General features: G+C 40.9%; 1 protein-coding gene across 5 annotated transcripts; it reads left to right on the top strand.

The window, feature by feature from the left end:
• Positions 1-191: 191 nt before the first annotated feature.
• Positions 192-23,206, top strand: LOC136424068 (uncharacterized). 5 transcript variants are annotated; one of them, XM_066412482.1, is made up of 16 exons: positions 192-284; positions 1,583-1,672; positions 2,015-2,111; positions 3,063-3,227; positions 3,784-3,867; positions 4,292-4,425; positions 5,854-6,009; positions 12,342-12,464; positions 15,608-15,757; positions 16,624-16,742; positions 17,635-17,796; positions 18,796-19,040; positions 19,673-19,822; positions 20,324-20,492; positions 21,418-21,531; positions 23,034-23,206. In XM_066412482.1, exons 4-16 carry the CDS (start codon positions 3,090-3,092, stop codon positions 23,189-23,191), a joined length of 1,902 nt encoding a protein of 633 aa, XP_066268579.1. In that variant the 5' UTR covers positions 192-284; positions 1,583-1,672; positions 2,015-2,111; positions 3,063-3,089; the 3' UTR covers positions 23,192-23,206. The 5 variants fall into 5 exon arrangements, with proteins under 5 accessions (XP_066268579.1, XP_066268580.1, XP_066268582.1 ...); XM_066412483.1 differs by having other exon boundaries at positions 198-284; positions 1,586-1,672; XM_066412485.1 differs by lacking the exons at positions 1,583-1,672; positions 2,015-2,111 and having other exon boundaries at positions 199-284.
• The last annotated feature ends 240 nt before the right edge of the window (positions 23,207-23,446 follow it).

Below are 23,446 nucleotides of genomic sequence, written 5' to 3' on the forward strand. Positions count from 1 at the left end.
CTAGCATTACATTTTTAACAGCATACAACGATGATACATTGAGTCAATTTAAAGACTTATGTCATATCAATACTTTTGAAAATCATTATATTCCTAAAATATATTAATAATGTTTATAGAAAGCTAAATATGGTGAAAATACATGTAATACTTCAGTTAGCTGGTATTCGAATCCGCAGTATAGAATTTCCTGCTATTTACCTTGTACAGTGACAGTGAGGAAGTGCAGATATCCGAAGGGAGGAGTGCCGTCAGCCCCTTTCACAGTTCCCAACAGTTTTTAGGTGAGTTTGCAGCGTTTTCTAATAAAAACTGCATGCATTCGGGTCGGAGTGGTGACATAAACGTAAAAGAACCGTCTCCCGTCAGAGCTGTGTCGTTCTTTACCGGCTAAAATGATCGCGCTTTCCTGGACATCACGTTTTTAGGTCGAGGCAGTCCGCCATGTTCTGTGAACGAACAAGACTAGAACCCGGGACGTTCAGTTGTCAGTCTCTCTTCGCGCTGCGTTCTTGTGCGGACCAGTTTTAGCGTTTAAACTGTAAATAGAGATAGTTTCTTCCTTGCCTAACATGAAAATTTTCTCCATACAGGGTTAGAATGAGAGAGTTCACAAAATAAACACGTATTGCTAAAAGATCCTTGAAGTTCGCATATATTATACAGTACATCGATTGAAGGGTGGGGCGTGTGCATGGGAAGAAACCATACCATATTCTCATATAGCTAATACATTTAACATAACTCTGTTCTGATATGACCATACACATGGCTTTTGCGTTGGCGGCACAGTCTCGATTTTAACACCTCGCAAACTAGAAATTAGATAAAAACGTTATAAAATTGTTCAACAAAGACGACAAGAAATAACGTGATTCAATCACTCGTCAGTCGTTTCTGAGAGAACATAAGAGGCACAAATGATGCGTGATTACCGACGTAACGTACAACTTAGTTGTAGGGTACGTATTGAATGTGTTTATAACTATAAGCTACTGGTAGTTCAGGATCTGAACATTCTCCTATGCAGAGCTTTGCCCGCTGCCATCGTAATATAACGTTACCTTAGAAAAGCTCTGCTAAACCGGGCTGAGGTTACCACTTTTGTGGGCGTGGCCTCTAACCAGCCGTCAGCCAGAGAATTGGCTTTCTAGTAAAGTAAACATTTAGGCAATTCTCAGAAAAGTGGAAACCTCAGCCCGGTTTAGCAGAGCCTCCCCAATGTATATTCTGTACAAAGGTCACGGGCAAGACTCCGCCTAAGGAATTGGTTTGAACTGCGTAAACTAGCTTATTGGCATCTTTGCATTAACGTGTTTACATTATGCATAGAAGGGCTAAAGTGTTCGAAGTGCTTGTCGTTTTAAGCGATACCGGACTTAGATGCTAGCATAACTTATGCATTGATTGAACCTTTGAGGGTAATCAACGAAAGAGCAAAATAAACTCAAACCGCAGATTTTCATAATGAAATAGCATAGATCATAGAACCCGCAATTAAGTGTGGAATACAACTGTGGTACACAAAAGATACAGTACAGATGATAACGTGTGCTTTCGACTGTCTTGCTGTCCCCGGAAGCAGTTGGATCCTGCCTGTTCAGTTTATATCCCCACAACAAGTGATTGACACACCCTTGGAACATGGACATCATCTCACATCAGGTCACAGGTTCGTTGCTGTCTTACCGCTTGATTCTTTGTTTGGGCGCCGTCACCGCCATTCTGGAACGGAGTAAGTTGGTCAAATGGGGGCGTCGTCGCCTTATGTATCGAAGTCGGATTTGAAGTCGTAGAACGCCTCTCGTATCACGTACGCCGTTGTACGACACCTTGCGTCTCCTTGGCACGATATCGTACCGTTCTGTGGTCCTTGCTCGCTAAAAGACGTCAGGCAGTCGTTGTCTGAGCCTCGTCCTGGTGTCCACGACTAACTTAAACCGAAGACACACGTACACCTTAGCGTAGAAAGATCTATGGAGTGATTGTTGTCATGTAACCACATTTATTTCAGGGCTTGCAAGTCGCATAAGAGGTCCTACTCCTGAGAGCAGCAGCAAGGCAGTGTGGGTAAAAAAGGCACCTCCGACACCTACCACCTACGTGTATGGGTAAGACCATTGTGTCGTGCTGACCCCTATAATATAACATTGTACATTTGACCTTTAACCCTTCGCCAAACTCTCGTATCCCGGCTTGTATCGTGCTCGATCAGAATCGGGGACCGCCATCCACAATCGAAGACACGCGAAGATCTAGAGCGTCGTACATACAATATAAACAGAGTCAAAGGATGGTCTGTTTTCGAAGGTTACAAGCCAATGGCTGGGTATCGTTTTCCTTGGTGCAGTCTCGTTGCACGCAGCAACCGAAGACTGCTGGCGATGGGTCATATATCCAACACATCTAAAACACAAGTGGTAGACGTTACTGCCACCCGACCGTACCTAGCTATTAATAACGCTCCGCCGACGTACGTTTGCCTGCGCTGGCGAATACTTGTAGTAAGTTGTACATGTACGTGTGTTGATTTTGCTCTGAGTTGACTAAATAACAACATTTCTCTCTCACAGGTGAAGTTATGTCATGAATTACAAATACGTGTCTCGTACTCTCATATTGTTCTATTGGCAAAGTGTTTGTTCGTCACAGTCCGTTGCCCTACTGGGGGTAAATGAAAGTATAGTAAATAAAGAACATGTACTTTTCATTGACCACAGGTCAATTTCCTACAGCATATTTTCTCAGTAATAAGCATAAATGTGAAGAAGTAAACATAAAGAATCAAGGCAAAAAATATTCTCTTACATGGACTAACACGTCTTTTCTGGGCTGTAATTTTTCTCCTGCGTATACGTACGTGAATAAGAAGTCGTAAGATTTGCGAGTTGTTCAATATACGCACTCACATGGACAATCTTTAAAAATGGCAGCCGTGACTGCCACATCGGATGAATCAAGACCGCCCGCGTTGGGAACGTGGAATAAACGTCTTTCTTTGGTAGGTTCTACTTCATTTGCGTGAAAGAATTTTTCTCATTGTTTTCTCTTGGTCTTTCCAGAAGCCTCGGCGAGGTTGATTCAGAGTCATGGCTAACGCTAAGATCTACGTGGGTAACCTACCACCCCACACTGACCAAAGTCTGCTGCACGCAACATTCGACTCCTTTGGTCAGGTGACGGAGTGCGACGTACTGAGGGATGCAACGAAAGTCTATGCATTTGTGGTGAGTAGGGTAAATGCTAGTACTGCGTACCTAAACGTAACATCAGGTACAGGTTCCGGTACAAAGGTTTAGGTACAGGTCCGGACCTGTACCTGTACCTGAACAATTTGAAAAATTTACATGCCATGTGTTTTCTGAACTTCTTCAATAATGACAGAAACATAAATAAACTGTTTACAACTTGTCATTATCTTTGATTTATTCAAAGAACATACTTTGTTTCCTACCACCAAACTCCCTTGGCCTTGCTTCCAAAACTCCCAGCCTAGCTGAATGATCTGTTGCATATTAGTTCCAAGGTGTCACTTTGGTCACGTTTGGCGTTGCATGAGGCCATGAGGTTAGGAGATAAGCATAAAATTATGTACTTTGTGTAAATCTATTTCGGTACAGTACCGGTACTTAATGATCCGGTTTAAGTGCCTTTCTGAAGAGCACAACATTGGGGCCTGGTATGGATTTGAATCCGGAACCTTTAGATTCTAAGTCAAGACTTCAACTTGAAGAGTTGTGTTTAACTTAACCATGTATGACAAATTTCTGTGTTCCTTTGCAGCACATGAAGGACATGTCCTGTGCAGAGAAGGCTGTGCTTGCTCTGAACGGTAGTGAGTTTATGGGAACCCACATACTTGTACAGGTAAGTGTGTTACTATTATAATATATGCTGACTCTCTTTCAAACACAAATTCCATTGTGGCTCCTACTGTTTTCAGGAGTGCCTACCAGCTTTTTTCTTTTAGGTATGTGTATTCCGCAGCAAAGTGAAACCTGTTCTATTTGATACTATCCACTTGATATTTTATGGGCTTTCCCAAAAATTAGCAAGAACAGAAAGATTTTTTTTGAACCCCTTTGTTTTAATTGCAACAACACAATACATTGTGGAGCACCAGGCAGCAGTACTCATTTCTGTTATTTAATTGTTAACGTTGGCACACACAAATGTATTTATTACAATACTTCTAGAACAGATGAGGGGCAAAACATTCTGCATTTGCTTGCAAATATGTACCCCAAGAAATATAAACTCAATTAACCCAAAACGTCCTTTTATTCTCCAGCATTCCACCAGTAAGCGTCGTCCGTTCGACCGACCTGAGGGAGGGGGGTTCTCTCGGGGAGGCTGGTCCAACAACTACTCCAGCGACGGCACTAGGGGTGCACGGGGAGGGGGGCCAACGGACTACAAACGCAGGTGAGAAAGAGCAGGTACAGGTACAGGTCCGGACCAGTGACTAAACCTCTGTATCAGTGCCTGTACCAAGCAATACTTGATGATTAAATACACATCCCTACTTGAGACAGTGAACAAAATACCCTTCTGTGAGAAATTATGTTTCGCCAACGAAACATATTGTTTTTGTAAGGTTTCTTCTTCTCCTTCTCCTTCTTCTCCTTCTCCTTCTTCTTCTCCTGTCAAATCTTCAAATCGCTTCTTCTCGGTCGTCCGTCGATCAAATTAGCTGAAATTTGGTATGCAGGTAGAGTATGTGTATACCCCTAGACCCTTTTTAAATTTTTTTGATATAAGTTTTTAAAATGATTTTATGGAGGTTTTTTGGTCATTTTCAGACAAAAGTCGCACATGATGGCCTCCAGTGCCGTGGTGTTGAAACCTGAGGACCTGAAATTTGGTTCAGTTGTGCATTGGATATTTACCCAAAGGACCCTATTATTTTGTTTGGCATACACTACTTCAAAATGATTTATTTTGCAATTTTTTGATGCAATTTTTGGTTATTTTCTGTCGGGGCCAGCAAGAAGTAGGTCATACTGTAACATAAGCCCTCCCATGTCTGGGACTTAAAACCAAGCAGATGTCAGGGGGTACCCCTAGTAATGGTATTACAGAAAGTTATATGTACCTTATGTTACATGGTACGGATGTTATATTTGAGATGTAGGTACCTATAGGAAAGGTGACTATACCATACAATTACTTATGCTAATGAGGACCTAATTCGCATAATGTATGCATAAAGTTGTATGTCCCTTACCGTAAATGCTGCGGATGTCATCTTTGAGATGTAGGTACCTTTAGGAAAGGCGAACACACCAGACCATAAATTATGCTAATGAGGACCTAATTTGCATAATCAATGCATGAAGTTGTATGTCCCTTACCGTAAAAGCTGCGGATGTCATCTTTGAGATGTAGGTACCTTTAGGAAAGGCGAACACACCTGGCCATAAATTATGCTAATGAGGACCTCATTTGCATGATTTATGCGTAAACTTGTAATTCCTTTACCGGAAAAGCTGCAGATGTCAGATTTGACATGTATGTACCGTTAGCAAAAGTGATCACACCTGGCCATGAATTATGCTAATGAGGACCTCATTTGCATAATTCATGCATAAACTTGTATTTCCCTTACCGTGACAGCTGCGGGTGTCCTCTTTAAGATGTAGATACCATTAGGAAAGGTGAATGCACCTGGCCAAAAATTATGCAGAAACTTGGATTTGCCCAGGAGTTATTTTGGAACAGCCCACTTCTTGCATGAGGAGTATGGGCGAAACATCCTGAATTTGCTCTTAAAGCAAATGACGGCCAGTCTAGTTAGAACTAGATTTAGTTATCATTTTTCATATTCATTTCTTCCTGTCGTTCCTCTTTCAGACGCACAGACTACGGAGGAGGGGATCAGTATGGGGGTTACGGAGAGTATTCTTACGGCAGTGGTTATGACAATTACGGAGGGGGTTATGGGGGTTACGACTACAACCAGTATTACCAGAACTACTACAAACAAGACCAAGGAATGAATTATAATAGGTAAGAACCTTAGAGTTACAAAGGCTTCATTTTTACTGTAAGATATTGAGAAATAAATTCCAAAGTAAGAGGGCATAATGAAAACAAAGGGCTTGGAGGAAACTTGTATTTGTTGTTCTCCTGGTTTAGAAAAATTATAATACAATATTATAATAAATACTGTGATAACATAACTCTTTTACACATGTAGCCTCAAACTTTGTATGTGTTATAGGTATGGGGAACTATGAACAGCCATATAATTAAAACCCTCCAGCTATTTTTCGTTATGGCGTTCTGGGACCCCCCTCGAAGACCCTCAAAAATCGAACAATTTATGGTTAAAAATTACTGAAATTACAATGCCCACCCTGATAGTTACAATACAGATATGAACATAAATCTTATATTTCCATATAGCATGGTTTCCAGAGCTTCATTGACCAAAAGTTCAAGATCAAGCATCAAAGTTAAGAGGGTGTACTAGGGGCTTATCAGAACCAAGGAAAGCAGATTTTTCATATCGCTAAATTTTAGTCATTCTTAAGGGGCTTTTTCTCCAATCACCAGCAATATTGATGAATGGTTTTACCTTTGCTAGAGAGAGGAACATCTACAGTGTCAAAAACAAGCGTCGTTTAATTGGGCCATGCATAACGGGAGCCGTGACTGGAGGGTCTTTCTGGGGATTTTTCGTGTTTTGGACTAATAATAAATCAGGTAATAACGTCTCATTACGGTGTAAGCCATGGCTATTTTTGTGTCGCTGTGTGGAAACCACGGATAGATGCCAAGAAATACTAACGTTAATTAGAAATGTTAATTAGGGCTCTATATGGGGGTTATAAAGGCACTTAAAATGGAATTAAGCTGATTTTACACATTGATTGTTGTTTTCTGAGACGTCAATCACTAAGTTCCTCAGTCAATTATTGTGTGTCTTCACTATGAGGCACATAATGACAAAGGCTCTGTATGGGGGTTATCAGGACTCCATATATGTTATTTTGTTTACCGTAAGGCACATTGCGGAAAACTTCTATTTGCCTATAGCAGTTCCTATTCTAAGATTAACCTCCTACATACATACACATACACTAGAGACCATTGTGCGCGCACACACACTTGTGGAGTAAGGTAGACGCATTTTAGTTTAATCTTTAGGTATTTTTGTGACTTCTCAGTTGGTGAAAAGCAAATGCTTTCTGTATCTGTACATGTTATAATATTACCTACGGCTTTTTACTACAGCCCAACCTGTAGCTGCAATAGGTGCATGCAGGTTAGACTCTTCTCAAATCAGAGGCTTTTAGTTCCTAGGTTCTTGATGTGATACACGTAAGAAATTAGTCAATAGTGAATAGTCAAATCAAAGTATAGTCTCTGACACAAAAAAAAAGCCCTTCTAAAGCTCAGTTCATTAACAAAGTTTTCTGGCACGATCCCGAATGATCTGAGTGAAAGTTCTATTGGTTAAGACTTACAATATGGTGTTCAAATTTATGATCGTCTATCCATTATAATTCTAATCAAACTGTATAGACAATCGTAAGAACAGCTGTTTCTGCATCTGGGTGTATCAGATGTATAATGTCCAATACTCTCCAATACAGAGCATTCAATCATTGCAGACTTTCCTGCCCATTCACTCAGAAAATTTGCAGTAACGTTGCCAACGGGTAAATAGGATAACAGGTTTGAGTTATGGGCCAAATTATCATCATTAAATTTCAGTTATACTGGTGTGATTAGAATGATAAAAAAATAGCAGCGTATGATATCAAGCAACGCATACTGTAAATAACAATAACAACATAAAAAAAAATTGTCACAGTATCATTAGCCTAGCTACACAGTACAACTGTGTATTGCTGGTAACGCGGTGTTTAAATGTTCTGAGTTAATGTATGCTTCATTGATTCCATAACTTTGCTCTTCAAACCTATACTACATTAGCCTAGAGACTGTGAGGCAGGTAAGCGTTTAGCCTCTGTTCGGACTCTCAGTGCAGGGGGATACTTCCATCTGAGCAATGCTGACAAGTACAATGGTGCCATTCCATGTGTTGACTTGAACCCTGGACAGATGTGTTTATTTCTGCCCATTTAATTGCCTACTCCATCCCTGCAAGATATTAACTAGGACATGATCTTGGAGTGTGTGTGCAGTAATAAGCCTTGCAGTTCTGTTTGACAGCGTTCCAAGCTGTATCCTTTGTAAGCCTGATTGAAATGTCCAAAGACTAGAATCTCTTATCTAGCAAATGTTCACTCTTTTGCAAAAACCACTGGTTGAGGGAGAAAGCCCTTCAAAAAATGACTAAAAGTAGAGGAAATTGAAGTTATGTTTTTAAGGGTGCTGTTAAACAACTAGCACTCGTCCTTAAAAGCCAATGTCAAAGCTGTCGTTGTGTGCTGCTGAGCCCTGATAACCCCCATGCAGAGCCCTTTTTCATTATGTACCACATAGTGAAAGTCCACAATGGTTTTAGTAATTGACATCTTAGAGAGCAGCAAGAAAAATATATAAAACAACTCCATCCCTTTTCAAGTGTCCTTATAAGTGTCCTTATAACCCTCATATAGAGCCCTTTATAGAAATATTTGAATACCATAAATGCGTCTACCTCAGTCCACAAGTGTGTGTGCGCCCAACAATGGTCTCTAGTGTATGTGTATGTATGTAGGAGGTTAATCTTAGAATAGGAACTGCTATAGGCAAATAGAAGTGTTCCGCAATATGCCTTACGGTAAACAAAATAACATATATGGAGTCCTGATAACCCCCATGCAGAGCCTTTGTCATTATGTACCTCATAGTGAAGACACACAATAATTGACAGAGGAACTTAGTGATTGACGTCTCAGAAAACAACAATCAATGTGTAAAATCAGCTTAATTCCATTTTAAGAGCCTTTATAACCCCCATATAGAGCCCTAATTAACATTTCTAATTAACGTTAGTATTTCTTGGCATCTATCCGTGGTTTCCACACAGCGACACAAAAATAGCCATGGCTTACACCGTAATGAGACGTTATTACCTGATTTATTATTAGTCCAAAACACGAAAAATCCCCAGAAAGACCCTCCAGTCACGGCTCCCGTTATGCATGGCCCAATTAAACGACGCTTGTTTTTGACACTGTAGATGTTCCTCTCTCTAGCAAAGGTAAAACCATTCATCAATATTGCTGGTGATTGGAGAAAAAGCCCCTTAAGAATGACTAAAATTTAGCGATATGAAAAATCTGCTTTCCTTGGTTCTGATAAGCCCCTAGTACACCCTCTTAACTTTGATGCTTGATCTTGAACTTTTGGTCAATGAAGCTCTGGAAACCATGCTATATGGAAATATAAGATTTATGTTCATATCTGTATTGTAACTATCAGGGTGGGCATTGTAATTTCAGTAATTTTTAACCATAAATTGTTCGATTTTTGAGGGTCTTCGAGGGGGGTCCCAGAACGCCATAACGAAAAATAGCTGGAGGGTTTTAATTATATGGCTGTTCATAGTTCCCCATACCTATCACACATACAAAGTTTGAGCTGATTTGGCCGACCCCCATCTTCCCACCTCTGCCTGGTTTTGCCTGGTTTTCTCGTGCAATGACTCTTAAGTTTGGAACATGAAAATAAAATGACTAACTTTCACTGGACTTATTGTTATTTGCATCTTAAAGATTATGTGCACCCATTCTTTAAAATCTTCTTTGAAATCTTTGTTCAACATACCACTTAATTCTTCTAAAAGCTTCTCATGAATAAACAAAGGTTCAAACAAACAAACAAATTAGCAGACTCGTTTTCAAAACAAAATTGCTTCCATTATGAAAGTTTTTGGTCAGGAAGGTTGAACAAATGACTACCGGTAATCGCACAGAGAACGGTATACCAAATAAAGGATTCTTCATTTTTGGTCTTTCACATCTCTTTGAGTTTGGCATTCTAGACATTAGTATCAGTTTTCCAAATTATTTTTTTTTGCAATTTATAGCATAGATTTTCTCATTTGGTTGGTGCTTTGCAAGATTTACAGTATGGTAGAAAACCTTTTTATTTGGAAACAGACGAAAATTGATGCATGCGCGGATGTCTTTCATATTATCAAATGAACATGGCCTTACACCAAAGTCAAGAAGGTTTTAATATATAGAGAACTTATCAAAACCCTGTTCAGAGTCAGATAAGGCCACACCAATTTAATTTCTTGGTTAACGAATTTTATTTCTTAATTTTAGCACAAAAAAATCATGAAAACAGAAGGCTGGGGTGAAAACATGCAACTGACCCTGTTCACTCCCTGAAACTGTGTGCACCAAAGTACAAACTTTCCTCTGAGATTCTGTTTTCCTGTTGACTTTCCAATCTAGCATTTTTTTTAGATTCCGTTAACCAAGAAATTAAAATGGTGCACATGGCCTAACAAACATTCAAAATATCTGAACACTATAAAGTTGGCCTAATTCTCTAAAATGTCAATAAGAAATTGCACCATATCCTACATGTATGCCAAATATGAAACTTAAATGGCACAATTGTGATGAGTTGATGGTAGAAGATTGCATTTCTGTTGTTTTTAATGGTTTGAGTCAGTGTTTTTGTTAATTGTTGTCTTCTTTGCATATTTTTTGCCTCAGTTATGTAATGTGGTAAGTACAGTTACACAATGTTTCTTTGTACCATATCCTCTCCCTTCTTTCTCCTTCCAAACTTGACTTTTCTTGCTACAGGAAAGAAACATTCTTTAGGTGCAAGTTAAGGGCAAAATACAAATTCAATGCTACTGCAGCTACATGTATGGTGCTATCACTGCTACTGTAATTGCATAAATGTTCGCAGTAGTTTTTGTTCATGGTTTTCACGGTGAACTTTCAGCGCGAACTTAAAACCACCGCAAAACTTTTTGCCCACCTACATGTATGACTAGCACTACTATTGTTTCAAACGCAAACTTAAAACCACCGCGAACACGCCATTTTCAGCCTACCGCAAAATAAAAACCATGCAAACTCATTTACAGTATGCAAGTTGCTCTATTTTCATTTTTTCTACTATGGCCAAAAATGTGTTTGATCAAGTTATTGGTCCATTTTGTTTTTAGCCTCAGTAAGCCATGCCTGAAATTTTCTAGTTTATTTTGACTTTTCAGTACTATGTATTCACTTATTAATTATTAGTAAGTGAATTTATAGTACTGAAAAGTAGTAATTCATGGTAGTTCTATTTTGCGGTAGGAGGGGAAAAGAGATTTTTACAGTGTTCAAACATGTCTGTAGTACGATGTATTGGAAACACACATTTGTGCAGCAGTAGTAGAAATACTTTTTTCCAGAGCTAGATGCAATATTGCAGAATGTCACCTTTTTTTCTACAATTTGAAAATATTTTCTGCAAATCTACAAGCCTCCATACTTCAACCTTCTCAAAGCCAGATATGATATAAATAGTATTTATATCATATCTGGCTTTGCAACATTGCTGTAATTCTTTACTCTCTCACTCTATCTTTAATTTTTACAAGCAAAGTTTGAAACAGGAAAAACATACATGTGTGAAAAATTGAGAGCCATTGAATACTGAGCCTGATTTTTTCATTCTGCAAAATTGCAGATTGTTTAATTTTTTTTGCAATCTTGAAAATCCTTCTGCAAATTTTAGACTACAGGTGGTTATTTTGAACACTGTGCAGTCATGGATTCTTGGAAAGGTGTCAGCAAAAATAAAACCTCTGGACTGTTTTTATCACACAATTTTTCCTCCAATTTCATGAAACTGTTGATCATATTTCAGTCCATCAGTACAGAAAAATTGAGACGTAAAAGAGAAATAACCCGAAACTATTCCTTAAAGGCATCCAGAGCATTTTATGAGGCTTGAAACTTGAATTAAAGAAACTAAAAATTCCTACACATAGTAAGTTTCTAAAACACTATACCATTACATATCAAAATAATTGATAAAAAATCTAAGCCTAATAGACTGATCCTGACTGCCCATCACAATTAGCGGTTCGACCAATGAGAGGGTGACTGCATGTCCGTCAAATATTTGCATTTTTATGTTTTAATTTTGCATTTCTACATTTTGACGGAGGTGGGTGGGGCTATGGTACCTACAGTATTTACAGTAGGCACGTGAAACTAAGTGATCACCATGTAGATTATTTTTCTGCCGTTTTTGCGCACTTTTGATAAGAAATCCGAACGGAAATGTGGTAAACAGTGACATTTATTGTCCATTTCATAAAGATTACAGCAACTAGAATATTTCCAGTTTTTAAGTCTCATGAAATGCTCTGGGTGCCTTTAAACAAGTTAGCTCACTTCTGTACTTTGTAACGACCACAGGATGCAGCATGGCGGAAGCAACTATCGCGGCCGCGGCTACAACAACCGTGGCTGGCAACCCCGCGGGAACTACGGACAGAGGGGCGGATTCCGAGGGGGCCGCGGCAGATATCAACAAAACAAGTCAGTACATGTACTTGAGTAACTTTTTAACTCATTAACTTTTTAACCAGTTAACAAGATATACATTTTGTAGTGTAGCTTTCTTTTTGCATACAACCTAATGATTTTTAATGGGATGTTCAGTTCAGGGCTGTCTCCCGCTTAAATTTTTTTTCCGTCCCACTCATTGTTTGAGATCCAATGTTTTAATTTTCGTCGTTAAATCTGTCATTTTAAGCCTACAAAAAGGAATTTTTTTTCAAATTTATGTTATGATTTTGGGGACGGACAGGGTGACTTTTTTTCCGTCCCGACAAGCAAATTTCCGTCCTGGGAAGGGTCCTGGAGACAGCCCTAGCTCAGTTCATCCTAGTGCTGCGTACCTAAACGTAACATCAGGTACAGGTACCCGTACAGAGGTTAAGGTACCGGTCGGGACCTGTCCCTGTACTCTCATCTCCCAAATAAACGTACCGGTACGTTTATTTTTTTCAGCCTCAAAGTCCACCCAGTACGTTCTTATTTTGGACGGTACGTTTATCATTTTTTTGAAAATCAAAGTTTTGCTAACCAGGGATCCCATTGAAATTGAAAGTTTGGGTTTTCCTGCCCATATTTCCCCGGCATTTTTGTTCATAATTCATTATTTTCCGGCCAAGCGGCGTTGATTTCCCGGCCGCTAAGACCCGACCTTTGTGAAATCCCGGCGTAACTCGTAACGTATCGGTAGATCTCTATGACACTACAAAGTCAACGTTGTTATTGGGAGAAAATAAGACGCCACACTGACGTTTTGAAATGCAATTCTTTTTGTATAAACAACTTTGACAGTCTCTGTTTACATCGTAAACTGAAGCACGCTGATCAGAAAAAAATCTACATGCCAGCGGCGCACAGTGTTTCAAGTACGTTTAACGCATGTAAATTTCTCTACTCACATGAGATACAGTCCTTCCCAAAATGAAAATATAAAAACACCACCACAAAAAAACAGTGTCTAAGCATCAAATACTGCGTAATTACTTTCAATATATATCAAAACATTTCAATCCTACCACAAACATGGAAATTTAGCGCTTGGAGAATGGCCACAGTATTAGTAAAGTGAATAACGCATTGGACGTCAGTGACTCTGGCCGTGGGAACGTTTTGTCAAGGAAGAGCTCACTTCGAAGAAGGGGAAACAACTCTTTTTTATGTACAAATAAAACTCGTTTGCCTTGGTCAGAAATGTGTTTTGCATTGTTACAAAGAGAATTTTAATATCAAAGTCTATATATAAAAACGAATTGCAATCTAGTCACCGTTATTATCACTTAAAAATACTTTAGAAAAGATCACCCCTCTACAGAAAGAATACCAGAGCTTTCTAGGAATATGGGTGAAACTTTCTGTTAGCCCCGCCCCTTTCTGTCTGCGGCGCCGCTGTGTCTAACTCAACTTTTCATGTGTAACATGAGAACCTTGTGCTTTGGGGCAACATTGGAAAAGGCCTGAGGTTTCTCACAAATTTGTTGACAATTTAGTTTCTCAAAATTAATGTTTTTTGCTACATACAAGGGTGATTTGTGGATTTTAAATCATTTGGATTGCAACAACAAAAACCAGAACATTATATAATATTGTCTTTGATATAATATGATAATGTCCTTGACGCAACACAATAATTTGTGGCATGTAATGTTTACAAATCGTAATGTTTACAAATCTATATTTCTATATGCAATGCATATAACTAGATAAAAGGCAAGTAGGGGAAGATAAAAAGTTACATCATATACATGTCATAGTTCCTTTTCTCTATGGCTTTTACAAATAAGTAATAACTTACCTGTGATGACCATATATTCAGGATATTGAAATCTTCTGTTCATGTTCTAAATGTTGATACATTTGTTTAAAAACAAAGAGTAGACTTTGAAAGTGTTGCCCATCCAAGTGAACTGAGCAGTTGGGCGACTACTTGTCGTGTTTTGATTTTATGTCAGTATATATGTAACAATTTTCCTTGATCACTTGCTTCAAGTTCCAAGTAGAAAATGCATGTATTATGTACATTTTCACTTGTTGAATTTGAAAGCACCGTTGGCCGGGCCCGGAGAAACATAGCGGAGAACCTATGCCCGATTTTTCAACATTAATACTATATTTTTTTGAAGTGGCAAGCAAGAAGATGAACAAGATGTGTGCAGTTATTCTGTTCAATATTTATACACTTTACTGGTATGGTCCTCAGACAGGCATAAATGAATAAAGAGAGCCTACAGCTACCTTATCATCTTCTTTCCCTCGGACACAGTTTATCTGTAAATTTGGTTAATTTTCCGGGGGGTATGTTTATTCCGGGGGGTACGTTTATTAGATTTTGAAAATTTGTCCGGGGGGTATGTTTATTCCGGGGGGTATGTTTATTTGGGAGATGAGAGTACCTGAACAATTTGAAAAATTAACATGTGTTTTTCTGAACTTCTTCAATAATTTCAGTATCTTTATTCAAAGAAAACAACTAGGTTTCCTACCGCCAAACTCCCTTGGCCTTGCTGTCAAAACTCCCAGCCTGCCTGAATGATCTATTGCATATTAGTTACGCTGTTCCAAGGTATCACTTTGGTCCCGTTTGGTGTTGTATGAGGCCATGAGGTCAGGAGATCAGTCACAAAATAAGCACATACTTGGTGTAAATTTATATTGGTACAGTACCGGTACTTCATGATCCAGTATTTTGGACCTGTACCTAATCAGTTCTTACGGTACAGAACCGGTACGCAGCACTAGATCAACCTCTGTGAGGTGAAACCCCAAATATGACAGTCACTGCATTGTCTTTTTTCTTTCCATGGTAAGTGACAGAAATTCAGAGACACAGAAACCATTTTGCCTGTAATTTTATAAGGGCAAGCACTATGTTATAACTAGGTGTTCTTTAACTGTCTTTACCTCAGTCTTTGAGCTATACTTTTAGGTGCATTTGTGAGTGCGTGCATGCGTCACATGCATTGATCATCAGCATAACTCAAGAAGCTCTTGATGGATTGTAGTACTGTAATATTTGGTAAGTGAGTAGGCTTTGGGAAGACAAAGGTTATGGGCCTCCTGGTAGCTTTCCTTGGAATTGCAGTGGCACTTCCTGTTTTTTAAATCTTGCGTCATGTTTTCTTCCATAGTTCCATTAACGTGGAGAAGAAGGAGGAATTTGATCAGCCCGGTCAGAAGACCCTGTTGGAGGCCAGTAACGACGCCCTGGACTTCCTGGACTCCCAGATCTCCGACCCCACATTCCAGTCCAGCCACACAGACATCGCCTATTACTTCAGGTACGTAAACATCAACTTAAGTTAGCTCCAACCCTACATTCCAGTCCAGCCACACAGACATCGCCTATTACTTCAGGTACGTAAACATCAACTTAAGTTAGCTCCAACCCTACATTCCAGTCCAGCCACACAGACATCGCCTATTACTTCAGGTACGTAAACATCAACTTAAGTTAGCTCCAACCCTACATTCCAGTCCAGCCACACAGACATCGCCTATTACTTCAGGTACGTAAACATCAACTTAAGTTAGCTCCAACCCTACATTCCAGTCCAGCCACACAGACATCGCCTATTACTTCAGGTACGTAAACATCAACTTAAGTTAGCTCCAACCCTACATTCCAGTCCAGCCACACAGACATCGCCTATTACTTCAGGTACGTAAACATCAACTTAAGTTAGCTCCAACCCTACATTCCAGTCCAGCCACACAGACATCGCCTATTACTTCAGGTACGTAAACATCAACTTAAGTTAGCTCCAACCCTACATTCCAGTCCAGCCACACAGACATCGCCTATTACTTCAGGTACGTAAACATCAACTTAAGTTAGCTCCAACCCTACATTCCAGTCCAGCCACACAGACATTGCCTATTACTTCAGGTAAGCAGGGCTCGAAATTCATTTTAAGAAAAAGGTGCACTCAACCCAAAAAATTAGGTGCACAGAAATAATTTTGGGTGCACCATATATACAAATGTAAAAGAACCCAACACACTTATCAAGAAGACCATGGCTGACCCAGTGTGCTTGGCCCAAAATGCGTGCCGTGGTACTTTCTCATTGTTGCACAGAAGACTGTTGATTGTTAACATTGGTCCGATCACAATTGTAAGAAAAAGTCTCTGTTTTGCTTCCTAGGGCACCCATGGCGTTCTACCTGGGCGGTGCCACTATCCAGGCCCACACCATGTTAGACTTCATCAAGACCACTTTCATGAGGGAGGACGGAGACTTTGTCTCACCAGGGATGGACACTGGTAGGTTACTGGAGATGGAGCTATTTTGGGAGGGACTCAAGTTTGCAATAGGAGGAATAAAGGAGGTTTTCACTTTTAAAGGCAGACTAAACTTAATTTCGTAAAGCATACTGCAGTATGTTAAATATACCACTAAGACCAGTTCTGACTTGTTTTACACTAGTCCATCATAGATTAGCTTTTTTGCAACATTTGAAATTGGCGGCGTGGTGATGTAATACTCGGCAATGTCCAAAGACCTTTGACCTTTGTGACGTCGGATCTCGGTTCCGAGTCCGCCCAAATTTGAAACCATCGTTTTCTTACTCTTGCATTCCAAAGATGGAACCCGGACGGTATATTCTATTTTTTTGTAGTGGTTTGATTTTTGCTTTGACCTATATTCACTGAAAAGTTTCAAGGTTTACAGCATAAAGGTTTGCAGTTCCTATCAGTTAACGTTAGAACTGTGTACCGACTGTACCGATACAGTATCGGGTACAATCAATTAGGTACAGGTCCAAAATACCTGAACCCTGGTGTACCTGTACTGAACCGGTAACTAATCCGGTCAAGGGCTCTGACTCAGGGGATGGGCACTTTGACAGCTAAAATTACTATGAAATAGTGGCAGTGCACTAAAGCCACATCAAACACATTTGCAAGGCTGGAGTCAAATTTTCATCTGTTTTCATAGAAATAATACCTAGCACAATTAGATATTATGTTGTTACCAGTTCAGACATGCTTTTGTCATTAATGAAAATCTACCATTTTCTGAACAAGTAGTTTAGGTACAGGACCTGTACCTAAACCCGTGTACATGTACCTAAAATTTGTTCAGGTACACAGCTCTAGTTAACGTAGCAATTCCTTGGATGATTGGATCATAATTTATTTGTTCGTTTCACAGGAAAGAAGAGCATCAACGGTGCGTACAACGAGTTTTACAGCTACACGAACGGGTGGATCGCCATGGCAGCGCTGAGGATGGGCAGGTTTGACGTCGCGACCTACGCCTACCAGTTCCTGAAGACTTTCCTTCATCCTACGCTGGGGGGCTGCACCACAAAAGGTATAAGTGACAAAGTGGTCTTGTAGGGGGGATTAGGGTATTCCAGTTTGGGCTAATGATACATGCATTCCTATGGGGAAGTTCACAGAAATAAGGTGTCATTATCTCAGGAACCAAAGATTCTGACCAAGAAAACTTACACTTAAATTCTGACCTGTTCTGCAGACCGTCATCTATCAGAATTACAAGAACTTCTATACGGGTATTCTCCGGGGAAACACCCCCAAGGGAGAGCACTTGAGTCAGTCCATTTGCCGTGTAAAGGCCCGTTCGCGACCATCCCACTATCTCCCGGGGGTCCAGAAGACAAAAAGATGGAGAAAGGTTGTTTTTGTCAACAAATTCTACAAGACTAGTATGAAGTCTAACCTGTCATGCCCACCCCAGAATTGCCAAGATTTCACCAAAAATCCCACCAAGAAAGGCTTTCAATGTTTGCATGCCCTCTTTAATTCTGAGCTCTCTCATCCTGCGGTCTAGGCGCCTGCGCTTATACCCTCGTCCCCCCTTGTAGCTAGGGTTGTTGCTGTAGAATCTAAAGGTTCTGTGTTCGAATCCGTGGCCGGCCCCAATGTTGTGCCTTGGTAGAGACACTTTAAACCTATTTCCTCACTCGACGCATGTGAAAATGGGGACCTTACAATGGGAAGTAAAGCTGGTGGTCCAGTGTTTGAGGAAAGCTACACCTTGAACATGTTCTAGAACCCATCACATGTAAAAGATTAATGATTAAATATTGATTGTGGTCTGATTTCTGGGTTGACATCTTGAAATGGTGATATCACCAGTCCTGTTATGTCGATAATTGCCATCATTGGTTGAACTGCTAATTGTGATGGACAATCAGAATTGGTCTATTTAACAGCAAATATTTGACTGACATGCAGCCACTCGCTTATCAGTTGACCCTTTGATTACCATGCTGCCATTGGTTGATCTGCTAATTGTGATTGACAGGATCTATTTTACAGCAGATCATGCCCTTGTATGTCCCCCCAGGTCCTTACGTAGAAGGCAGTGACAACGTTGTTGATCTTCTCTCCACTGCCCACCTGGGTCTGACCTTCCTGTACTTCGGCGACATCGAGTGCGGCCGCTCGTGCGGCGAACTCGTCAAGAAGTTTGTGGAGAAGCTGGAGGAAGACAAGTTCTACCTGCGAATGGACAACGACGGAGAACTCATCAAGAACTACGAGGCCGACTCCGCAGACTTTTACGTCATCCAGGCTGACCAACCACAGCAGGTCAGACTTGCCCCGCCCCCCTCTGTCAGAATGTATTGTGAGTGAGTGAGTGAGTGAGTGAGTGAGTGGACAAGTGCGTGAGTGAGTGAGTGAGTGAGTGAGTGAGTGAGTGAGTGAGTGAGTGAGTGTCTGAGTGAGTGAGTGAGTGAGTGAGTGAGTGAGTGTCTGAGTAAGTGAGTGTGTGAGAGTGAGCGAGTGAGTGTCTGAGTAAGTGAGAGTGAGTTAGTGAGTACATATGAATAAGTGTCTGAGTAAGTGAGAGTGAGTGAGTGTGAGAGTGAGAGTGAGTGTCTGAGTGAGTAAGTGAGTATGTGAGTGAGAGTAAGTGAGTGAGAGAGAGTGAGTGAGTAAGTGAGTTTCTGAGTAAGTGTGTTTCTGAGTTAGTGAGTTTCTGACTACATTGTGTAAGTGAGTGTCTGAGTAAGTGAGTGTCTGAGTAAGTGAGTGTCTGAGTAAGTGAGTGTCTGAGTAAGTGAGTGTCTGAGTAAGTGAGTGTCTGAGTGAGTGAGTGAGTGTGTGTGAGTGAGTGAGTGGGGCCTACCCACTAGGCCATTGCTCCAGTTTTGTATTCAAGATACAGATACTTAAAGTGTTCTATCAATAATCATAATCATTGCCTCTGCTGTCCTCAGGCGTTCTTCATGATTGGCTACCCGATGGCGTTCTGTGTGAAGCTGTACGCGGCCACGGGAGACGAGTCGTACCGCTCGTGTGCGGAACAGATCTTCCACTTCTGCAAGTCCTGCCACGAGTCCGTCTACTCCTTCTCCTACAGCCACAAGGTGGGTAGTCTTTTTAGGGGTGGGCGCTGGCAATTTGAAATAATAGATCCAACAACTGAGTGATGAAAAACACTAAAGACACAGTTGATGTAAGAATATGTAATTTTCTTACATAGTTAATTATGTATTCTTACATCAGGAATATTCATATGCAAGAATACTCTTTCTTCAGTCTATTGATATACATGTACTTGTCCTTGTACAATGTAAATGTGTATTCTGTATAATTACAATATGACAGGATGGGCTCTATCATTTTTTTTCTCTGTGTAGTGGCCTGTGTGGCCCAAGGGCTATAGAAACGAAGATGGCCACTGCCCTTATATGCCGAATGGTGTAGGAAGGATTTTGACACAACAAAATTGCCAAAGTAAAACACCACTACCACATTCATTCTGCTGCTGAGCTGTGTGCCTGCAAAGCTGGTGTGTTTTGCCAAAGGGCAGTTATACCGGTTATATAGAGTGGTACAGATCTTCAATGTCTTTTTCCTGTTATCAGGTTGCGTGGGGTTCTGCCCTTCTAGCGTCGTGCTCTGTAGACAGTCAGAAGTATGCCGAGGCTGCGCGGAAGATCGCTGACTACCTGGTGAACCTGCAGAGCAGCCGGGGCGGGTTCCTGGACAGCAGTGAAGATCTGGAGAACTTTGATCAGACGGCAGAGATCGCAGGTTAGTATCTTCCTTAACCTTTACTTGAGCACTCTGAAGTAGCAGTTTGGCACACAATACCCTATTGGTTACAGAGTTAGGCAGCAGGGAGAAGGTTAAAATTGGCAAAATATTATTCTGCCTCTGTTCACGTAATAGCCAACATCATCAGTCGTGTGCCTAGAGATCTCCAAGATGAAATTTGACTTAACAGATTGTTGAAAGCTGACAAAAGCTGCCCATTACACAATACCTAGAATGCACAGATTACATGAATATGTTATATTTGAGTGGTCCGGCTTCAAATTACATGGAATTGAAACAGCTGCATTAACATTATTTGTAATACCGGTTAAGCATGCAGGCTCCCATTAGGTAAGGTTGGTATTTAGGCATAGATATGCTTCATGTCCCCGTGGCGCAAGCGGTAACGCAACCCCGCTGCTTTGTCATCTGGATCAAATTCTGTGGATGCTGGGGCCCGAGCCGATCCTAGGGGTCGACTCCAGCTTGGACATGTTTTAAGGGATTGCATTCGTCCTTTCGGATGGTGACGTAAAGCCGGCGGCCCCGTGTATGAGGGAGCTTGGGCATGAGCCTTAAGCGTCAAACCTCTGCACGTAAAAGAACCCAACACACTTATCGAGAATAGTAGGGGTGACCCGGTGTGCTTGACCAAAAAATGCGTCCCTTCGGGGATGTTAGTCTGTATAATGCAAACTCCAGCTGTCAGGGGGTTTCTGTCCCCTCCCCGCGGCTATGCGGTTACAGGGCGACAAGCCATTATATGAGCTTGATTGATCATGAGTTCAGGCTACGGGGATGTGGGTCACATTTCATGTTACATGTTGAAAATTACCAGACATATCCGAAATGAACTAAAGAATAAAAGGCAATTTAGACTTGATACAGTCTTCTAACAGTTTTTTGTCTGCTCTGTTTTCAGTGTGGCTGAGAGAGATCGAGTCTGAACTGCGCTTCAACCAGCAGCAGGCAGCAGCTACAGCAGCAGCTACAGCTGCAGCTACGGCTGCCGGGCAGAACGGAGATACAGACACAGGTGTTTATTTATTTATTTATTTAGATTTACCACATTTGTGGAAGGATTGACATAACAGGTGACTATCACCTTTTCAAGATGTCAACCCGGACCAGACTGTAAGGTTTGAACTGTCGCACACCGGGGCATGCCCCTACTCTTTTTCGAAAGGTGTGGTGGGTTCTTTAACATGCGCGGGTTGTGGCTCTCCCCAAACACGGGACCTCCATTTAACGTCCTATCCGAGGGATGTCCCTGACCGAAGCTCATTTACACCTGTGAGTAGAGTGAGGAAATTTGTGTTAAGTGCCTTTCCCAAGGGCATAGCATCGGGGCGCATGTCCAGATATGTCTGGGGGCAAGCCGGTATCGAACCCGGGTTCCCTTGTTTGACGGCCGAATGTTCTAGCCGTTACGACACAAGACGCCACTTGTATAAATGTGGTACCATACTGCATATACATGTACTATTCTTCCTAATAAAAAGTATCAAGATACTTGGAGACAAAAATTAAGACCCATACATAGTCAAGACCAAAACCATAGCAGGTGTTTTGGACGGACGGAACAAAAAAAATGTCACCCCATCTGTCCAAAAAAATTTGAACTTCATCACATGAGAATGAAATTGATGAAAAGGTATATTTGTAATCTTGAAATGTCAGATTTAGCTACAAAAATTAACATGGACTCCCAAACAGTAAATAACATGAAATGTAAAGCTGGCCACATGATAACCTGAAGGTAAAAGTGGTCTAACCTCCATTAACATTAATCCACAGGGTTACATAAATCCACCACTTTGAAAAACTGTGTTTAAGAGATCTCTAGTCAGCACCTCCCAGGTATGCACAGTTTAGATTATGAAGGAGTGCATTATACTGGGGGAAGTTGGGTTATAGATCTGTTTGGACGTATCTTTTCAGGGTGGCGGAATTGTATACCCTGGTGGAATTACGTCGGTAGATGTTGCCCCCCAAAAGGCTAGGGTTAGCAGGTTTTGTTAAGGTATTGTTGAAGGGTGGCTGAGGAATTTGGGGATGTTTTTGAAAAAACCCTTTCCTAAGCTTTATAAACCTTCCTCAACCTTATTTTTTTTCAGGTAGTACCTTATAGCAAGGTGATAATTTATGCTAATTAGTATGATGTCATGATTACGTCATCAAGATTTATAAAGCCACGCCCCTTTTTTAGAAGAAACGCTTTCCTTGGCTTGTGCTTCGATGTTCATCAATATAACTTTGCAGGAATGTACATGATAGTAATACTTAAAGAATGACGCGTGTCTACGCGAATATTTTGAAATATCGATTTTTGGCGATTTTTTTTTGTTTGCCAAGGAGAGCGTTTCTTCTAAAAAGAGATGGTCACTCGTACAGGTATGACTGTAGTAGAATGTAGTACACAACCTCATTTTTCTTCTCTGCCGATGTTTTTTCAAAAACATCCCAAAATTCCTCAGCCACCCTTCAACAATACCGATCGGGTATATTTTTTAAAGTTAAAAGCTCTATCTGATTCAGCAGGTGGCACTGAAGGTGCAACAGAGGCTGAGCCGGCTGCACCCGGGACAGAGGGAGAACCGCCCGCACCTGGGACAGAAACCGAACCGCCCGCACCAGGCACTGAGGCCGACCCTCCCGCACCTGGCACCAAAACCGAGCCTACAGAAGGTACGTAGAAATAAAGGTAGCCTATTTGAGGCCAATTACAGTAAGGGTGCAGTGGCCTAGTGGGTAGAGCGTTCGCCTTGCAAACGGCAGGTCATGAGTTTGATCCCCGGCCGAGTCATACCAAAGACTTTAAAAATGGTACATACTGCTTTCTCTGCATAGCACTTAGCATTTGGAAAAGAGTATGGTAGTTAAACACACACCACTACCAGTAGACTAGCCCCCTGCTGTAGTGACTGCACAAAGTTGTGCATGTGGCCCAA

This window comes from Branchiostoma lanceolatum, chromosome 18 (assembly GCF_035083965.1).
Source record: "Branchiostoma lanceolatum isolate klBraLanc5 chromosome 18, klBraLanc5.hap2, whole genome shotgun sequence".
Taxonomy (NCBI): Eukaryota; Metazoa; Chordata; class Leptocardii; order Amphioxiformes; family Branchiostomatidae; genus Branchiostoma; species Branchiostoma lanceolatum.